The 19,353-nt window shown below is 37.7% G+C and overlaps 1 protein-coding gene across 1 annotated transcript; it reads right to left on the bottom strand.

Moving 5' to 3' along the window:
* Positions 1 to 16,396: 16,396 nt before the first annotated feature.
* Positions 16,397 to 19,353, bottom strand: LOC127812998 (pentatricopeptide repeat-containing protein At2g22410, mitochondrial-like). Its single transcript, XM_052353644.1, has one exon. It carries the CDS (start codon positions 19,224 to 19,226, stop codon positions 17,139 to 17,141), a length of 2,088 nt encoding a protein of 695 aa, XP_052209604.1. The 5' UTR covers positions 19,227 to 19,353; the 3' UTR covers positions 16,397 to 17,138.

Here is a 19,353-nt window from a genome sequence, read left to right as displayed (position 1 = left end):
CGGCTACTTCTATAGCCGCCATTAATGGAAGGAAGATGGCGGCCATGGCTTGATCAGTTCACCATGGCCGCGACTTCTTCTATTTTTTGGGAATGCCCGATGACCGATGGTGGTCGTTGTGAGCCACTGGTCGGTCGTCGGTCCTTACGGTCGGCGGCATAGAAGGTGAAGGGGCGATCGACGGCTGTAACGACCCTAAAGTGGGTCTAGGTGTTTTAATACTTGACGTCAGTGTTTTCGCAATTAAAATGTTGGACAAAATATTTTTTTTTATGCTTAATGTTAATTTCCTTGGTGGCACAGAAATAATTTAGATTACATAATTTTATTTTATGGTGCATGGAATCAAAAATTTAAGTGAAAGGGCCTCAATTAAATAGTTAATGAGATGTCTAACCCAAGTAGAAAATTAAGCCTAGTGGGCTTGGAATATATGTATATGGGATATATGTGATTTGGGCTGAGGCCCATGGTGAGAAATTATTTGGAAATAATGGGCTGGATGGTGTAATAAGAAAATGGGGAAAAAAATAAATTAAGTAGCAATTGTCACTCAAGCCCCTGGATATTTTTGTTTGTAATATGAAAAGATGGTCATTTCAGTAAATTCTGGAGCTGGCGTGCAGACCTGTACACGCTCATTTTTCCCAGCAGCCTCTGTGCACAAATATCTTATTTCAATGCAAGGTGTATCCCTTCTTTTTGAATGCACTGTTCCATTGCTTCTTTAGTCCATCTTCGTGCTCTTCTTCTTCTTCACCCTCTCCATCCTATTCCATCACTTCTGTTTGCTGTTGCTATTTGCTTCATGTGCGCGGGTGGAACTTCTCTCTGATTGCATTCTCAACAGGCAAGTTCTCTTTCCCATTTTTACTCCAATGCAAGTTCTTCTGCACTTCCACGTTATCTTTTAGTGCGAGCTCTCTCTTAGATATACTCTATATTGCAATGCAAGCTTCCTTGATTTGCAAACTGTTGCTTATTGTGTCACCTCACTGTTAGTGTTTTCCACTGTGTCTATTTTGTGTATAAAGTCCCTAGTTGCTGTGAAGTTCATTTGATGTCTCAAGCGGGGTTTAATTCACCCTAATATTTATTCAGTGAATGGCTTTTCTTCTTACTTACAACTGGGTTTTATTTAGCTCGTTGCTCTCTGTTCAGGCATTTATATATGTACATGTTGCATCACTTTTGGAAGCTCTCACCCATAGCTAAATGTAAAATGTTAAGTCACCATTAAATGATTTCATTAAGGTATTTGGAGCAATAGCAAAAGCCTCAGCTGAAAATATATATATACTGTTTGCCTATATATAAGACCCATTTGTAAATACATATATACAACATGCGTAATGAGCTAATACCCCTTAGAGATTTGTAAAGATTATTAGAACATGCCCTGCCTAGCTAATCCACCATATACTTCTGCTTAACAGTCGTTCGAATGCCCCTGCTCTATTCTGCAAACTCAGTTATATATATATATATATATATTCACGTTCAGCTTCATTGATGTTCTAGCGAGCTCGTTCCGGTTCTTTCCGCGAGCTCGTTCCAGCTCTTTGCCGCGAGCTCACACCTATATGCTCCCTGACCATAAGCTTAATCACGAGCTCGTCCAGCGAGCTCATCTCTGAAGCTCATGGCCGCGAGCTCTTGCTGCGCGCCTGACCTGAAGCTTGTCCAGCGAGCTCTTGCTCAACCCCTTGACCGCGAGCTTGTTCACCTCATGACCTCGAGCTTGTTCGCTTGTCCTTCCCACGAGCTCTCTTGAGCTCTCTCCGTAAGCTGCGACCTCAAGACCTCGAGTTGTTCCCGAGCTCGTCCCATATGCCTTTGAATGGGAGCTATCAGCTCCGTAAGCTGCATTTTCTTTAATTTATATTTTACTTTCATTTACTTTAATACATAAATGTAAATAAGAAAGTACCCCCCATTTGGATTCAATAAAAATATCAAAAAAATCAAAATTCATAAGAATAAAAAGTTAGAATTTTGGTTTTAGTACAAATCTACGAATTTGCAATTTTACCACCATCGAAATACATAGTTTCCGTTTCTTGAAAAATTCATTAAAAATTATTTTACAACAATGAATGCTAGTTATCAAATTACCGGGAATTAGTTTTTCAAAATGAAGACATTCTCAAAATATGTTCTATTTGGTCAATTACCTTAGAAAAATTTCAGGTTTATGTTTGGTCAGCAATTTCGTGTGGTGTGGTCATTTAATTGCATTGGGACTAATCATGAATTTGAGCTACGAGCATGAATGCAAGTAAATGCATATTATCACTAGTTAAATAAAATCACAACAATCATATGGTGGGAAAAGTAGTTATTAAGTTTATAATACTCCTCAGCTGGTGAATCGATATCTAATATTAAATGACATCTCTCAAAGAAGTATTCTTGTGTTGTAAATTACATCAAGCATTTATGTGTCATAAATTACATCTTGAATGTGGTCAACGTTATGAAGTAAGATATGTTGAATTTATCTGATGATAGAAAAATACCCGGTATGGGTAAGTAATGTTGAAAGTATGAATATCGCAGGAACAAGAATTTAAATACATGTGGTTGGGAAATACATACATGTACATGTTACATATATATATGTGTTGCGCTCCTATTATTTTGCGCGGAGGGAGAAAGGATACCCTAGAGCACCTGGCATGGGACGAGGTGGCCATAGCCCGGCAGGTTGGCTCCATATTTATTGTGAGGTTTTGTCTATGTGATGCACTTTGGCATGTGTTGATTTATGGCTTGCGAGCCTATGAGATTTGATTCTGATATTAAATTTATATGCACATTTGCATAATAGTACATGGTGGCATGATACATTTAACTTGGAATTGATCAAGTCTTAAATTGTGATACTTGTATACATCAATCAGGTTCTGGAGTACTCTCTTTGATGTCACCTTATTCTTGGTTCATGATCATTGTTTATTATCCTAGAACTTGCTGAGCCTTGTGGCTCACTTGATCTTTCTTGCCATTCCAGGTAAAGGGAAAGCTATTGTTGGGGGCGAGTCTAGTGGGACTAAAGCCTAAGGATAGTGGTGTACGGGGACGCGTCCAAATTTGATGATCCTGTTAGCATTTTGGTGAGACTTGAGATGAAATGAGTCTTATTTTGTTAGTTAACATTAGAGTCTCTTATCTATTTTGTATGGTCGTTGAGCCCGAACTCTTGAGCTATTGGAAGTGTAATTGAACTTAAACATAGTTTTCGCTGCTAATGAATGAAATGAGTTGTTTGTTTAATTGTGGTTTGTTCTATATCATCTATGTGATGACCTCCTTTCGAATATCCTATGCTAGCGGGAATATTCGGGAGTGGGCCCTTACAACGGCGGTGGAGGAAGAAGGCAACAGCGGCAGCGGGGCTTGGTTGCCCAAAAAACCCTATGGGTTTGGAGAAGAAGATGAACCAGTTGAGTGCCGGGTCGACCCACTGGGTCAGATCCGAATCCTTTGGCCCGCTCCATTTAAGGATCTGCTTAGTGGATTTGTTTCCATTGGATTGGGGCCTGGGCATAGACTTGGGTTATTTTTTTTAAAATTGGGCTTATGGGCTTTTGGGCCATTTGTTTTAATGAAATTGGGTCTGTTTTTAATTTAATATTAGTTGGGCTTAATTTTGTATTGGGCCATGTTATTGGGTTTTTATTTAATTATATGGATTATACTTTTGGGCTATTAATTAATTAGTTTAATTTTGTGCCTAAAATTATAAATTAAATAATAAATCCATTTTGAGATTTAAAAAAAATCAGAATTATTTTAGGGATATTTAATTCTGGATTATTAATTTTTGTAATTAGTAAAATTGTTTTCATGACTTTTATTATGTGTTAATATTGTCATGATATTTGTTTAATTTATTCTTTTAGACCATAAATTAATAAGTTTAATTTTGAGTCTAAAATTATAAATAGATGTGATGTGGCATTTTTTTTGCTAATTTAATTAATTATCTATTGCCTGCAAATATTTTATTTTATTTGCTTATTGATAATTAATTTCAATTTAGTACTGATTTTGGGCCTTGTGTGGGTCCTAATATATTATTGGATATTGTGTATTAGTTCTACATAAACAATTGAATCATAACATATTAGTTGTGCATTAAGGGTGATGACTTTGAAGCCTAGCGATCTGTTGATCCCGAAGTGCATAAATTAAATGTTTGATTTAATTGTTTGCTTCGAACATGTGCATTGAATTTCTTTTGTTGTCCCCGATCCAGTGATCAATGGCCACCAGTTCAGTTGCTGGAAGCATGACCAGGATAGATAAGTTGGATGGGTCCAACTACTCCACATGGGAGAAGCAGATTCAGTATCTACTTCAGATGGAGAAAGTATAGGACATTTTAGAGACTTCACATCCCGTGCCGCAAGGGGAAAAAGTTTCCTTGGTGACACAGCGGGCCTATGACAAATGGCTTGAGAGGGACCGTTATGCTCATCTCGCAATGCTTGTTAGCATACGGGCCGATCTCATGGGCCAGTTTGAGTCTTTCCAGACTGCCATGGAAATGTGGCAAAAGTTGAAGATCACTTTTGGTCAGACATCTGCAACAAAGTTTCGTGCTTTACAATTAAAATTTCAACAGTATGTCAAAGACCCGAGGCACATCATGGCTGAGCATTTGAGAGTGATGGGTTCACTTATCAGAGATCTTCAGAGTGCAGGAGTAACGCTTACTGATGAGCAGCAACTCCTAGGGGTGATCAGATCCTTGCCTGACCCTGAGTGGTCTCAGATGAAACTCATTATGACACACAGTGAAAATATCAAAACTTTTGATAATATTTCACGTCACTTGGAGCTTGAGGCGGAGCGCGTTGAAGCGACCCGTGCGGCGGCTTTTGTAGCCAAGGTCGACAGACGTGAGGGCTTCGGGCCCAAACGCAAGAGACAAGAATCGAAGGCATCAGGGCCTGCACCTAATATTGGCAAGAACAAGAAGGCCAAAAGAGGGACACGTGGAAAGAAAGACCTGTCCAAATTGAAATGCTATAATTGTAAGAAGAAGGGTCACTTCGCTCAGGATTGTCCAGAGCCGAAGAAGGTATATTTCTTTTCTTATTCCCTTTTGATTCATGTTTGCTCACATGCATTAGTTGCATACTCACGTCCTCAGTGGATTGTGGATACAGGAGCAACACGACACATAAGTGTTGAGAAAGAAGGGTTTGTGGATTACCACTGGGTGCCAGCGGGAACTCAGTATGTCACGCTTAGGAATGACACACAAAAAGAAGTTCTTGGAGTTGGTTCGTTCCAGCTCAAGATGAAGAATGGCAAGATTCTACTCCCGAAGGACGTTATGTATGCTCCTAGAGTCCGGTGTAATCTATTATCAATAACATGTTTATTAGGACAAGGTTATTCTTTTCTTTTCTGTGATACTAGCGTGAACATCTATTTGGATGATACATTCTTTGGAGGTGGTTTCTTAGTAGATGGTTTTTTCAAACTTAATTTGGATCATGTTTTTAATAACCATTCTATTGCTTTAGTTTCTTCTACTTCTTCTAACATAAATGTTGATTGTGATTTATGGCACAAGAGACTTGGCCATGTGGGTCAAGAAAGGATGGCAAGGCTGGCGAGAGAAGGTCTATTGGGATCTCTCAATAAAGTGAGACTCACTGTGTGTGAGCCTTGCTTAGCTGGTAAGGCCAAGAGGAAACCTTTTGGTAAGGCTTCCCGTGCATCTTGTCATTTGGAGTTAGTACACTCTGACATATGCGGTCCTATGAATGTGAGGGCACGTCATGGTGCATCATACTTTATTACCTTCATAGACGATTATTCACGTTTCGGTTACGTGTATCTGATTTCTCATAAGTCAGAAGCATTAGATTGCTTCAGACTCTTTGTGCATGAGGTTGAAAATCAGATGGATAAGAGTTTTAAAACTCTTCGAATCGATAGAGGTCGTGAATATCTTTTTGATCAGTTTAGAAGTCTATGTGAGGAAAAAGGTATAGTTCGACACCTAACTATTCCTGACACTCTGAAACAAAATGGTATTGCAGAACGCCGGAATAGGACTTTGTTGGAAATGGTTGGATCGATGTTGGCCCAGGCGAATCTCCTGATTAGTTTCTGGGGAGATGCGTTGTTGACTGCAGCCTACATTCTTAACCGTGTTCCAAGTAAGTCTGTGCCTTCTACCCCTTATGAGTTATGGACTGGAAGAAGTCCAAACTTGGATCACTTGCGGCCTTGGGGATTAGCTGGATATGTTCATAGCACGTCCCACAAGTATGGAAAACTTGGACCAAGAGCTAGCAAGAAGGTGTTCATTCGGTATCCTGCAAGATCAAAAGGATACGTGATGTATGGTGAACATCCTAGTGGGGGTTTGACTGAGACAGAATCTCGGGATGTAGAATTTCTTAAGGATGAGTTCCCAAGAATTGGTGAGGTTAATAAGGACTCCCAATTGTATGAGTTACAAGAGGAAGTTCCTTTTGTCAGTGGGAGAATTCCTGCAGTTAGTGGGAGTGAACCCATAGACAGTACTTCGGAGACTTAAGTAATTCGACGCAGCCAGCGTGGGCTAATCCCTCGTCGTCATTTCGATGATATTGAGGGAAGGGTACTTATATGTGCCATGTCGGATGACAGTGAGCCAACTTCTTATGAAGAAGTCTTAATCTCCCTAAACCGAGATCAATGGTTGATCGCTATGAAAGAGGAAATGGACTCGATGGATAAGAACAAGGTGTGGGAACTTATTGATCTTCCACCAAATAAAAAGGCGATTGGTAACAAGTAGATCTTGAAAATCAAACGCCGAGCTGATGGATCGATCGACAAGTATAAAGCCTGATTGGTCGCGAAGGGTTACACCCAAATGGAGGGTTTAGATTTCTTAGAGACATTTTCTCCAATGGTGAGATTTGACTTTATTTGCGTGATTCTAGCCATCGTCGCTCATTTAGATCTTGAGCTACACCAGATGGATGTCAAGACAGCATTTCTCAATGGAGAACTAGACGAGGAGATATATATGGATCAACCCATCGGTTTTGTTACTGAAGGGCAAGAGGGCAAAGTGTGCCATCTCAAACAATCCATATATGGTCTCAAACAGTTGTCTAGACAATGGTATCTACGGTTTCATGAAGCCGTCACCTCTATTGGTTTGACCATGATGGAGGAAGACCATTGTGTGTATATCCAACGGACAAAAGATGGGTTCTTGATTTTGTCCTTATATGTAGATGACATCTTATTGGTTGGAAACAACTTGGAGATGATCAACACCATTAAGGAATGGCTATCCTCTGTCTTTGAGATGAAAGATTTAGGGGAAGCGAGTTATATCCTCGGAGTTAAGATCTCGAGGGATCGCTCAAGGAGGCTTTTGAGTTTGTCTCAAGAGACTTACCTTCATAAGGTCCTTGAACGGTTTAATATGGATAACTCAAAGCCTGTTGATACTCCAATTGATAAGGGTTGCACCTTGAGTACTAGTCAATACCCTAAAATAGAGGAAGAAAGAAAGCTAATAGAAAAGAAACCATATGCCAGTGCTGTTGGGAGTCTTATGTACCTTATAAAGTGTACTCGTCTTGATATCTGCTTCGTCGTCGGGCTAGTAAGCAGATACCAAAGTAATCCTGGTGAGATACATTAGAGAGTTGTAAAGAAAATCATGAGGTATCTACGTGGTACTTATGATTATGCTCTAGCTTTCCAAGGTGGAGATATGAAAGTACATGGTTACACTGATGCTGATTTTGGCGAAGATAAAGATGATAGTGTCTCCACATCAGCATATGTTTTCACTCTTGGTGGAGGCTCAATTTCTTGGCTAGGCAAGAAGCAAGACTGTGTTGCTCAGTCAACCATGGAAGCAGAGTATGTGGCTAGCTCAGAAGCTGGAAGACATACATATTGGCTTAGTGCTTTCCTTCGAGAGCTCTGGGTAACAGCTCAGGCTAGTGAACTTGTCGAAATTTGTATCGACAACACGGCTGCGATGCAGTTCGCACATGACCCCAAATTTCATGATAGAGGAAAGCACATAAGAAGAAGATATCACTACATTAGAGGATTGATCAGGGACAACGAAGTGATTTTAAGTTATATTCCTAGCGCTGAAATGTTGGTTGACCCATTGACAAAGCCACTTAGCAGGAATGTGTTTGAATCCCATGTGAGACGTATGGGATTACGTAGAATTTGAGTTCTACATTTGATGTTTACGACATTCATTTTGATTTATACTGATGGATATTTGTTATCTTATTTGATGGATATTTGTTATCTTCTTTCTATTTTCATTATATGACATTGTGTTGTTGATATGGAAAACATGAAAATAATTGCACATGTTCGTGAATGTCATCAGGCTTGGGTCGGTCCACTCACGCGGATGATCGCCCTGACATCTGTGTGGTGTGCAAGATGAGACAACTTACTCTTGGACTTATGTGGTCAGTGTAAGTGCCTTGATACTTGAGGGGTATCCAAGGTTGTTATTGTTGCCTTAGTACGACTAAGATGAGACTTATTTGAAGAAGTGGAATATGGATATATTCTGAATTCAATATTAAGCCTGAGAAAAGCAAGATGTGAGTACTCATAAGTTGAGTGACTCAAGTTAGTGCCTATGTGGTGACTGGACCAACATCTGTACGGTGTTTTGAGTGTGACATCCCTGATTAGTGGGAGCTCCACTGTAGCATGCACATCATACAACATGCGCTTGTTCGACCGCTATAGGGAAGTGATAAGATTGTTCTCTCTCTATCACTGCGTAAGACCCTATTCACATATGCCTTATGACCTAAAATTGTTTCATGAAGTTGAGATTCAATTACACTACTTTAGCATGTCACCCAATTGGCTAGCAAGAAAGCAGCTAGGCAGGCCATGTCTGGGTAAGTGGTTGAACCAAGAGATGGATTGATTCGAATTTTGGGAAAGATAATTTATACCACATCGTGTAAGTTTTGCAACTCATAGTCCGGACGATCATCTGTGTGATGATCATGAGTGCAAGAACTTCGATTGATGATCAAATGCTGTTCAGAGTTACTCTTGAAAGATTGGAAGCATTTGATAGATGTGTTATTTATTATCTAAGGCATAAATGGCATTGCCCTCGTTTATTTCTTTTTGCAGCAGTATTATGTTGGCATTGGTGGTTGTTTGATATAGTACTCTTATCGTTGTCATCAAGGTCCCACCCCTTGACGTCTTGTATGAGGAGATGAGTTGAGCGTTATCCCATGTACCCGAGTGGGAGATTGTTAGAATTGCGGTTACATTGGGATAAGTTCCCTAGTGATAAAGATAAATGTTATGAATTTGAATTTATTTTAAATTCATTAACATTTGAATTTTAACAATAATGGGATAAGTAATTAGAATTTCAATAAGATTCAAATTCCAATAAAGCCATGTCTATCTGTATCTTTGTGATACCTATAAATAGACATAAAGCCTAATGGAAAAAAACAACAATCAGAATCAATTTTTGATCGCTCATATACTGTCTTCGGCATCACCATTCGAGCCTTGGGCAGATAAGGGGTGGACGGATACAAAAGCTTTTATAGTTTTCTTTCACGGAGGTTGTTAGGCAAATCAGTTTCGTTATTCCACTGCGATCCAAGTATTTTATATACTGCTTTGCTATCTATATAAAAGTTTACACATATTAACACATTTTGTTAGATTATGATTATCCCTTGGTAAATGATTCCCCCCACACCTTATTTGCTAAAGCATGCTATCAAAAGATGACGCAAGCTTTCACTTTTCCATGAAGCATAACAACTTATTGAGTGTTGGCTCTCTTCACTTTCAATAGTAGATCTAAGTAGTTTTTGGATGGTTGCGCTTGCTTGCTCTTATTCTAATTGTGTAAGTGTTGTTTGATTGTGTTGGTATTTTATGAAGAAAGAAGAAAAGGGAATGAAAAAAAAAATACCAAAGCAAAAGTCATATATTTTATTCAATCGTAAACTCTAATTTATACAACTAAAACGTAAACTGAAATAAGCATAAAGTGAAGAATAATATGGCATATTATCCAGCCAAAACAGCTAACAAACAATATCAAATAGTTGCTAATTTATTGGTTATGGATAATCCTAATTTATTTTGACTCCTTCAAACCACATCAGCAGCTACGAAGTCAAAATTCAACACTCCTCCTTGACTTTGAGGCTGGAAATGCAAATTTTAAATTTTAGCATGTCTTAGATATAGGCATATGGGCATTTTATGGTTTATGGTTATGAGGCATATGTATGGTTATAGGGATATTTTATGGTTTATGGTTATGAGGCATAGGTATGGTTGTGGGGCATAGGCATTTTTTGGGGCATAGGCATGGATATGATTTTGAGTAGAGTTAAAATAACTCCTCCTCCGGTGTTTGGCTATTCATTGCTGCTTTAACTTCATTTTGTTGTTGATTTTTGCATAGCATACTTGAATATTCTATCACATCCTAGTACCCAGCATCACCCATTGCTGCATTAGCTTGACCTGCATTGATTAAGACTGCACGTGCCACTGGTGAAGTCTCTAATGCTTTTTTGAAGTATATTACTGGAACTGTTGGGACTACATTTGTCATGAAAGCCCCTGCAACTACTGCATCTACATCACAAGTAACAAGTGCAAGATCAACCTTTTCTCCTTTGGCACGCAACCCAGCATACATTTCTGCAACTTTAAATCCCTTCATAGTTGTTACTCCACCGGGAATCTGCTTCCATGGCCCTTTAGGCAGAAATATTGGCAATGAATCCATTTAAAATGGTTTGTAGGGTTTTGTGTATTGTGTAGGATAGGTGAAACATGTTTTGGGTTGTATTTTGGCCCACTCAATCTCACAGGTCCCTCAAGAAGAAGGGCTCTGATACCATTTGTTGGTATTTTATAAAGAAAGAAAAAAAGGGAATGAAAAAAAAATACCAAAGCAAAAGTCATATATTTTATTCAATCGTAAACTCCAATTTATACAGCTAAAACGTAAACTAAAATGAGCATAAAGTGGAGAATAATATGGCATATTATCCAGCCAAAACAACTAACAAACAATATCAAATAGTTGTTAATTTATTAGTTATGGATAATCCTAATTTATTTTGACTCCTTCAAACCACATCAGCAGCTACTAAGTCAAAATTCAACAGATTGCATTGATGCCTCTATCCTGGTGACCACTCAACCAAATAACTCTGATAAGCATATTTGCGCAACTGACTTGCAAGATCGAAAATGGGAGCTAAAAAGAAATGGAAACAGTTGTAATTTAACCAAAATGCAGGGCAACATGATTGATGGAAAGAGTTGTGTTGAATTAAAAGATGGGTTACATGCCAATGGCGGACCATTGTCTTCAAGTGCAGTTTTACATGGTCAAAGTAGAACTGATTCTGATACCAAATTAAGGGGAAACTCAAAGTGGTCAAACAATCCACGCTCAGAATCGGCTCCTAGTAGCAGTAACTTCCTAGACTCTGACAGTCAGATCATTAATCCAGAATGTATAGGCTCCCATAATCAATTGGAAACATTGACAAACGTAGAGTTGATGGTTCAGGCAAGTAATCAACAAGAGCATGTCCATTTGGTTTTTATAACTAGTAGATTAAATGGGAAGGCAATAGTGGGACGCCCGATTGATATTGAAGCATCAAAAGACTGCTCTTCAGAGATCCTGATAGCTAGAAAACGCAAAGCAGGTGGTGTGTTGTTTGATAACTTTGGGAGCAAAATGTTCCAGCCAGCTTGGAGAACATCTGAAAGGACTCCCGTGCATTATGGCCCGCTATGCTTCCCCTCTCCTGCTCAGAAGGATGATGAAAGTGCACTGACTTGTTGAAAACCCAGCCATTCAAATCATGAGGCAAGGGCAGACAACATGCTCCCACCACAAGAATCTACTGGTAGACCTATGAAGATGCATATCTTGTCTAAGCAGAAAACAAGAGCAGTCTCTTCATTTGACACTGAACAGAAAGGCCACTAGAGTTGCGTGTGTTCCTTTAAAGCTCATATTTAGCGATTTGCTGGTTGCACTTTGTAGAGCTCAATCTTGACAGGAATCTTTGGAGTTTCAACCTTACCATAGTACAGAAGCCAAGCCTATACACCACTTTATTATATACAATCAAATTAGTAGCTAGCTGTATCTAAATCCTTTTTTAGAAAATCACTAACACCTTGACTTCATGAGTCCATGGTGCCCTTGCAATTGGAGTTTCCTCTGTTTATCTTTGTATTCTTTGTTTCTTGTTTGGTGTCAAAAGGCTTTTGCTTTATGCATACAAGGAGTGGCTGAGGTTGCATGGCTGTTTTGCTAAAGAATTATGGTTATTATGAAGGAAAAGAGCACTGCTTGTGCTCTCCAGTTAAAATGTCCTAATTGAATAGACCTATTACTTGCTGAAGATTTGCATTACAATAATAAGAATACTGTGAAGATGAATTTGAAGAAGGAACTGCAAGAAGATAGAAAATTATATCACTCAACCACCTAACATGTATTTTCATTTTAGTGTAAAACTATATATATTTGTCAGATGTATTTCTTCTCCACTAAATGGAGTAAACAACAGATTTCAACATTCCTAAAACACAAACCAGCCTTCACCGCACAAACCAAATAGAAGTTTCTGAACAAAATTGAAACAAGCTGAAAGATGGAAAGCTTAAACTTGAAGGTTTCCTCGAGAAATTAGGAAACTTTAGTCAAGTAACTTGTAGGTTTATTCGAGTAATCAAGAAGACTTGAATAATTTAGAAGACACTAGAGTAACAAGAAAGAATTAGTCGAGTAAAAAGAAGACTTACTCAATCAAATAGGAATACTTTCTTAAACTTTTATTGAACTCAAATATGGTGTATATATATATATATACACACACATGAAATCAACTAAAATATCTCTTAAAATATATGAATAAATTTGAACTAAGCTTAGATGATAAAGCTAATCAATGAAACTTTAACCTCTTCTAAAATTATCTTCCGTGAATTGTCTCATCCTCTTTTTTCTTAGAACCTTATCACTTTTAATCTTGTAATCCTCTCTTATCTCTTATCACTTCATCTTGTAACCTCTCAACAACCTTATCACTTGGTTCTTGACCATGACAGAGATAATCAAAATTCGTCTTTAAATTTTTCCAACACTCTCCCCTTAAGATAGTGAATAAATATCAATCATTCACAGCTTGTCAACTAAAAACTCAAATCCTATTTTGGACAAATCTTTTGTAAAAATATCAACTTCATGATTCTTTGTAGAGACATAGTATAGGTTAAAAACTCTAGAGTCAATTTCATGTTAGATGAAGTGTTTATCAATACACACATGCTTCATTCAATCATGTTATATAGAGTTATGAACTATGCTATTGTTGATTGACTGTCATTGTACAGCTTCATAGGGTATGTTCTAGGAATGTTTAGATCCTTCAAAAGTCTCTCGATCCAAATGAGTTCACATACTCCTTGTGCAATTGTTCAGTATTCTACTTCGGCACTACTCCTATCCACAATAAACTATTTCTTGCTCCTCCATGTGACAAGATTACCCCGTAACATAGTACAATACCCAATTATAGATTCACTATCTTTAATTGACCCAACTCAATCTGCATTTGCAAACCTTTCTATATCTCAATTTTCACTTTTCTTGAACAAAATTTCCTTGTCTAGAGTTCCTTTGAGATACTTTAGTACATGATTAGTTGCCTCTAAATCCTACTTTGCAGGAAAATGCATAAATTGACTGATCACACTAACCCTAAATGAAATATTAGGTCTAGTGAGTGAAAGATATATTAATTTTTCTACCAATCGATGGTACTGCTCATGATCTACTAGAGGATCATTCTCAGTGGCCTTTTGCTTCCGATTTCTTTCTTTAGTGCTTGCAAGTTTGCATCCAAGCTTCCTAATTTCCTTTAGCAAATCTAGGACATATTTTCTTTAATTAATAAATATTCCTTGTTTGCTCTGAGCAATTTCTATACCAAGGAAGTATTTAAGAGTTCCAAGATCCTTAACTTGAAATTCACTTTTCAAATGAGTTTTCAATTCTATAATTTCCTGATAATCATCACTCATAATCACAATATCATCTACGTACACAATTGAGATAGTTCTTTTACCACTTTGTTACTGTTTTGTGAACAATGTGTGATTAGCTTGTCCGTGGATATATCCAAATATTTTAAAGCAATGTTAAATCAAGTAAACCATGTTGTAAAGGATTGTTTCAATCAATAAAATGATCTTTTAAGCTTGCATACCTTTTTGTTTCCTTCTTCAAATCCAGGAGGCATCTTCATAAATACTTCTTCATCCGTATTTCCATTTAAAAATGCATTCTTGATGTCTATTTGATAGAGTTCCCAATAAAAGTTAACTGTAAGAGATGGTAGAACCTTGATTGAATTCATCTTGGTTACTGGAGCAAACATTTCTTCATAATTGAGCTATATATTTGGGTGTACCCTTGAGCCACTAATATTGTTTTGTGTCTCTTTATCTCCCCTTCAATTTTGAATTTCATATTAAAATATCCATTTGTAGCCCACGATTTTCTTCCCTTGGGGAAGATCACCTACCTCCCAACTTTTATTTTTCCAAAGTGCTCTCATTTTTTCATCTACAATAGCTTTCTACTTTGGATTTTGGAGAGCTTTCTGAATATCTTTTGGAATCTCTACACTATATAAACTTGCAACAAATTAACTGTACTATGAAACAATATAGTGTAGGTTAAGTGATTTAAAATAGGGTATTGAGTGCATGATCGTACTCCTTTCTTGAGAGCAATTAGGAGATTAATTCATCAGTTAGCATCATACCTTTATTTTTGGGTTCTAGACTTGGCCTTGGTTCAAATAATTGTACAACTTGGGGATCTTTCGGTCTCTTTGAATAAACCATGATTAGTTTAGTGATACTCGATTCTCCCCCTATAGTCAATACTTGAGGGAATATGTCAAGTAAACAACTAAGATAAATACAAAGGTTATGGGTTTTTAAAGGTAATAAGTTGATGACATAGGCTACTGTTAGAGCAACCTCCCCCTTAAATGAGTTAGGAACATGGCTAGAAAACATAAAGGATCGAACTACTAATAGGTTCTATTTTTTCGTTTAGCCACTCCGTTCTTATTGGGGTATGTAGGTGCAAGAACTTTGATGAAATATACTCTGATCAACAAGATATTGGTTTAGGTCATTGGTAAAATAGTCCTTCATATTGTCAATGTTAAGTCTTATATTAGGTTTTGATATTGATGAGAAATGGTTTTGATGATGATATGCAAAATAATATGTTAAAGGTGAAAGTTGATAAAGGTTTAATCAAGTAAGGCATAATATCAATCGAGTATATCAGAATATTAATCGAGTATAAATTTAATGTTACTTGAGTAAAATATTGAATCTAGGCAATTGAGTCTCTGTACTCATCATTTATATCGAGTATAAAATCAATTGTAATTGAGTCCATCTCTAAACTCTATCCTATAATTGAGTAAAAAATTTCTTTATTTGAATAATAAACTCATTTGAGTAAGCAACTAAGCTAAATAAACACAATTGAGTATACTTATCAAACAATCGAGTAAAATCTTGTTGTATTTGAGTAAGTCATTTTTACACAAAAAAGATAATTGATTACAAGTTATATTGTATTCGAGTAAATATGAAAGAATACTTCACTAAATCCCTTTTTGTAATCGAATATTTATTCATAAAAGATATGTCAAGTTTCTGGAGCGTCAATGTAATTGAATACTCAAAATTATAGTCGCTTAAATATCTCAGCATACAGGACTAAATCCAAATTGTAATCAAGTATTAATTCTCAAATAAATTGTCAAGTCTATGGACTTTTAGTGTAATTGAATGTTCAAATTTGTAATCGAGTAGATATTAAAACATAATTGACTAAATTCAGAAATACAATTGAGTAATCATTTCAAATTTTTGTCTCAGAAATATAATCGAATACAAATGTTTTGTAATCAAGTAAAATTCTTATTATTTTTGAATTTATAGTCATTACTTTGTATTTAATGCATGTAGTTTTTGCTTTTCAAATCATTTTGAATAGAAGAAGTCATACCCTCTAGGGTAAAGGATGATGAGGAATTGGTAGAAGAATTAGTTCCCGCCATTGATGGTTCTAATACCATGAACAAAATTGAAACAAGCTGAATAATGGTAAGCTTATTCGAGAAATGAAAAAATTTAGTCAAGTAACTTGAAGATTTACTCAAGTAATTAGGAAGACTTAGTGGAGTAATTTAGAAGACACTGAGTAACTGGGAAAATTTATTTGAGTAAAAAGAAACTTGATTAAATGGGAACGTTTTCTCGAACTTTTATTGAATTTAAATATGGTGTATATATACACGAAATTATTTGAAATATCTCTTAAAACACAAGAATAAATTTGAACTAGACTTGGACAAAAAAGCTAATCAACGAAACTTTAAACCTTTTCTGGAATTATCTTCCATGGGCTGTCTCATCTCATCCCTTTTTTCTTGGAACCTTGTCACTTTTAATCTTGTAATCCTCTCTTTATCTCTTTTATCGCTTCATCTTGTAACCTTCCAACAACCTTATCACTTTGTTCGCAGCCATGACAGAGATAATCTGGATTCATCTTTTAATTTTTCCAACAGTTTCTCTTGTATCTTCAGCACAATCATCAAAACATTTCATAGCACCCTTAGACAAGAAAGAGTTCCCAAGCTCAGATGTATTTAATACTTACAAAAGGGTAAGAATTCTTGACTTCACATCTTTAACGACAGTAAGCTGTTATCTTGTAGGTACTCTCTTTCTCTAGGCCAACCTGGGACATTCTTCGTATGGTTATTTTCATGTTATTTTCATGCAGGCATATCCAGTTTGAAAGCCCTCAAATCTTCCACTAAGGTGCAGTTTTGTTGGATGCAATGTATTCGTGTGAAACACCCTTCACAGAATTCGCTTCATGCTTATGCCAATAATGCTTGTGGTGCACAATTAACATGTCTAAACAATCATCCCAAAGTTCCCACCTAATCATAACTGCTTCAATGGAAAAAATACTGTCTCTTTCAGTTACCATAAACTAAAGAATTGAAATTCTCATGTAGAGACATAATTTGGGGGAAATTGGTGATAGAACTCTCTGATTCTGATAGTAAGAATATTTCAGACAGTACTTCATATATACTTTTGGATTCGGGATGTGATTCATCTGCAGCCAAAAATTCATGAACCAAACCCTCCACCTCTATACAACTGCGTCCAGGAGTCTTCTTGATGCCCCTCTCTCTCATCATACTCCTAACCATCCGCGCATCAACCCACCTTTCGTTGTTAGCACATAAACTTGCAAGGAGCATATAAATACCGCTATCCTTAGGGTTCAAGTGCAGTAGCTTATCAGCAGCAAGCTTACCTAGCTCAACATTTCCATGCATCCTACAAGCATTAAGTAAGGCACCCCAAGCAACTTCATCAGGTTCCATTGGCATCTTTGTCATCAACGCATAAGCTTCTTCCAACAACCCAACTCGACCAAGTAAATCTATCATGCATGCATAATGTTCCACTTTGGGCTTTATCCCAAATTTCCTCTGCATGTTTGCAAAATGTTCTCGACCTTGAGTAACAAACCCCCCATGACTACAAGCTGACAGGATCCCCACAAACGTGACATCATCAGGCTTGACCCTGTTACTTTGCATTTGCTCAAAAAGAGCAAGGGCCTTATCAGCATGCCCATGAGAAGCATACGAGACAATCATTGAATTCCAAGAAATCAGACCTCTCTCTTGCAATTCATTGAAAATCTTTTCAGCTGCGTCAATGCTCCCACATTTAGAATACATGTCTATAAATGCATTTGCCAGAATTATACTAAGTTGAATTCGCTTTTTCTTAATGTAGTCGTGGTGGAGTCGTTGACCCAAATCCAAGCACCCTGATTGAGCACAAGCAGAGAGAACAGATACCAAGGTGCTCTCTATGGGAACTAAACCTGCATTCTCCATGTAATAAAAAAGTTCTAGGGCTTCCTTGGGGTGATTGTTTTGTGAATATCCAGCAATTATTGCATTCCATGACACGACATTTCTCTCAGGCATTTCATTGAAGCACTTTCTGGCCAAATCCAACTCCCCATTTTTGGCATAACCGTTTATCATACTTGTCCATGAGAAAACATCCTTAGTTTCCATTTTGCTAAAAATATCTTCTGCAGTCTCTAAGCGACCGCACTTCACATGCATATCCAACAATGCATTCGTCAAATTCAGAGTGCAATTAATGTTTCTTCTTTTAATATATTCATGAAGAGATTTCCCAAGGTTTACATCCCCCTTTTGTGAACATGCCGAAAGCACTGTGATCATGGTAACATCATTTGGTTCAATACCGCTCGACAACATTAAGTCAAAGAGCCTCAAAGCTTCATCACACATACTGTTCTGCGCATAGCCATCAATCATTGTGGTCCAGGAAACAACATCCCTCTCAGGACATTCATCAAACAGTTGCTGTGCATGGGTCAAACATCCAGCACAGACATAAAAATGAGCCAAACCATTTTGCACAACCAAATCAGAATCAAAACCCACCTTACAAATCCGGCAATGCACCGACTGCCCCATTTCAACTCCGCGAATGATCTCACACGCCTTGAGCGCAAACACGAAACTTCGCCTGTCCATTTCCACCCGCTCGTGAATCATTCTCCGAAACAAGGAGAAAGCCATGGTGGAAAACTGAGCTTTACAGTAGCCCCTTATCATCGTATTGCATATATAAACATTGGGCTCGGAGATCTGCGCAAAGAGAAGATGGGCGTGGCGAATGTCGCCAGAATCGGCAAGAGCACAGAAGGAAAGCACCCGGCTTACCGGGAAAAGGTGGAAGATGAGGCCGGTTCGAGTCATGTGAGCTTGAATTTGCTTCAACTGGGCCATGGAATCGCACGACTCCATGATGAGAAGAGTTGGGTTGGTGACGAGGAGAGTGGTCCGCGAGTTCCAATTGGGTTTTTGGGCAGCGGCCGAAGAAGAAAACGGACAGAAGGATGGGAGGAGAGTTGGGGGCTTGATAAGAACAAGGCAAGAGAGCAGCGATTGTGGTGAGTAGCTGAATAATGAAGAAGTCTTCTGTATTAGAGGAGAAGGCATCGAATCTGAAGTTCCAACTTCAGACCGGAACTTCTCTCATTGTAGCCGGCGAAATCTACATCTGCCATCTACATGGGTTGTAGTGTAGGATTAGGAAGAAGATTAGTTCGTTTGAAAATTTACAATC

The sequence above is a fragment of the Diospyros lotus genome, chromosome 11 (genome assembly GCF_014633365.1).
Source record: "Diospyros lotus cultivar Yz01 chromosome 11, ASM1463336v1, whole genome shotgun sequence".
Taxonomy (NCBI): Eukaryota; Viridiplantae; Streptophyta; class Magnoliopsida; order Ericales; family Ebenaceae; genus Diospyros; species Diospyros lotus.
The sequence above is the reverse complement of the archived record's forward strand: the minus strand, read 5'-3'. Positions and strand labels throughout refer to the sequence as shown.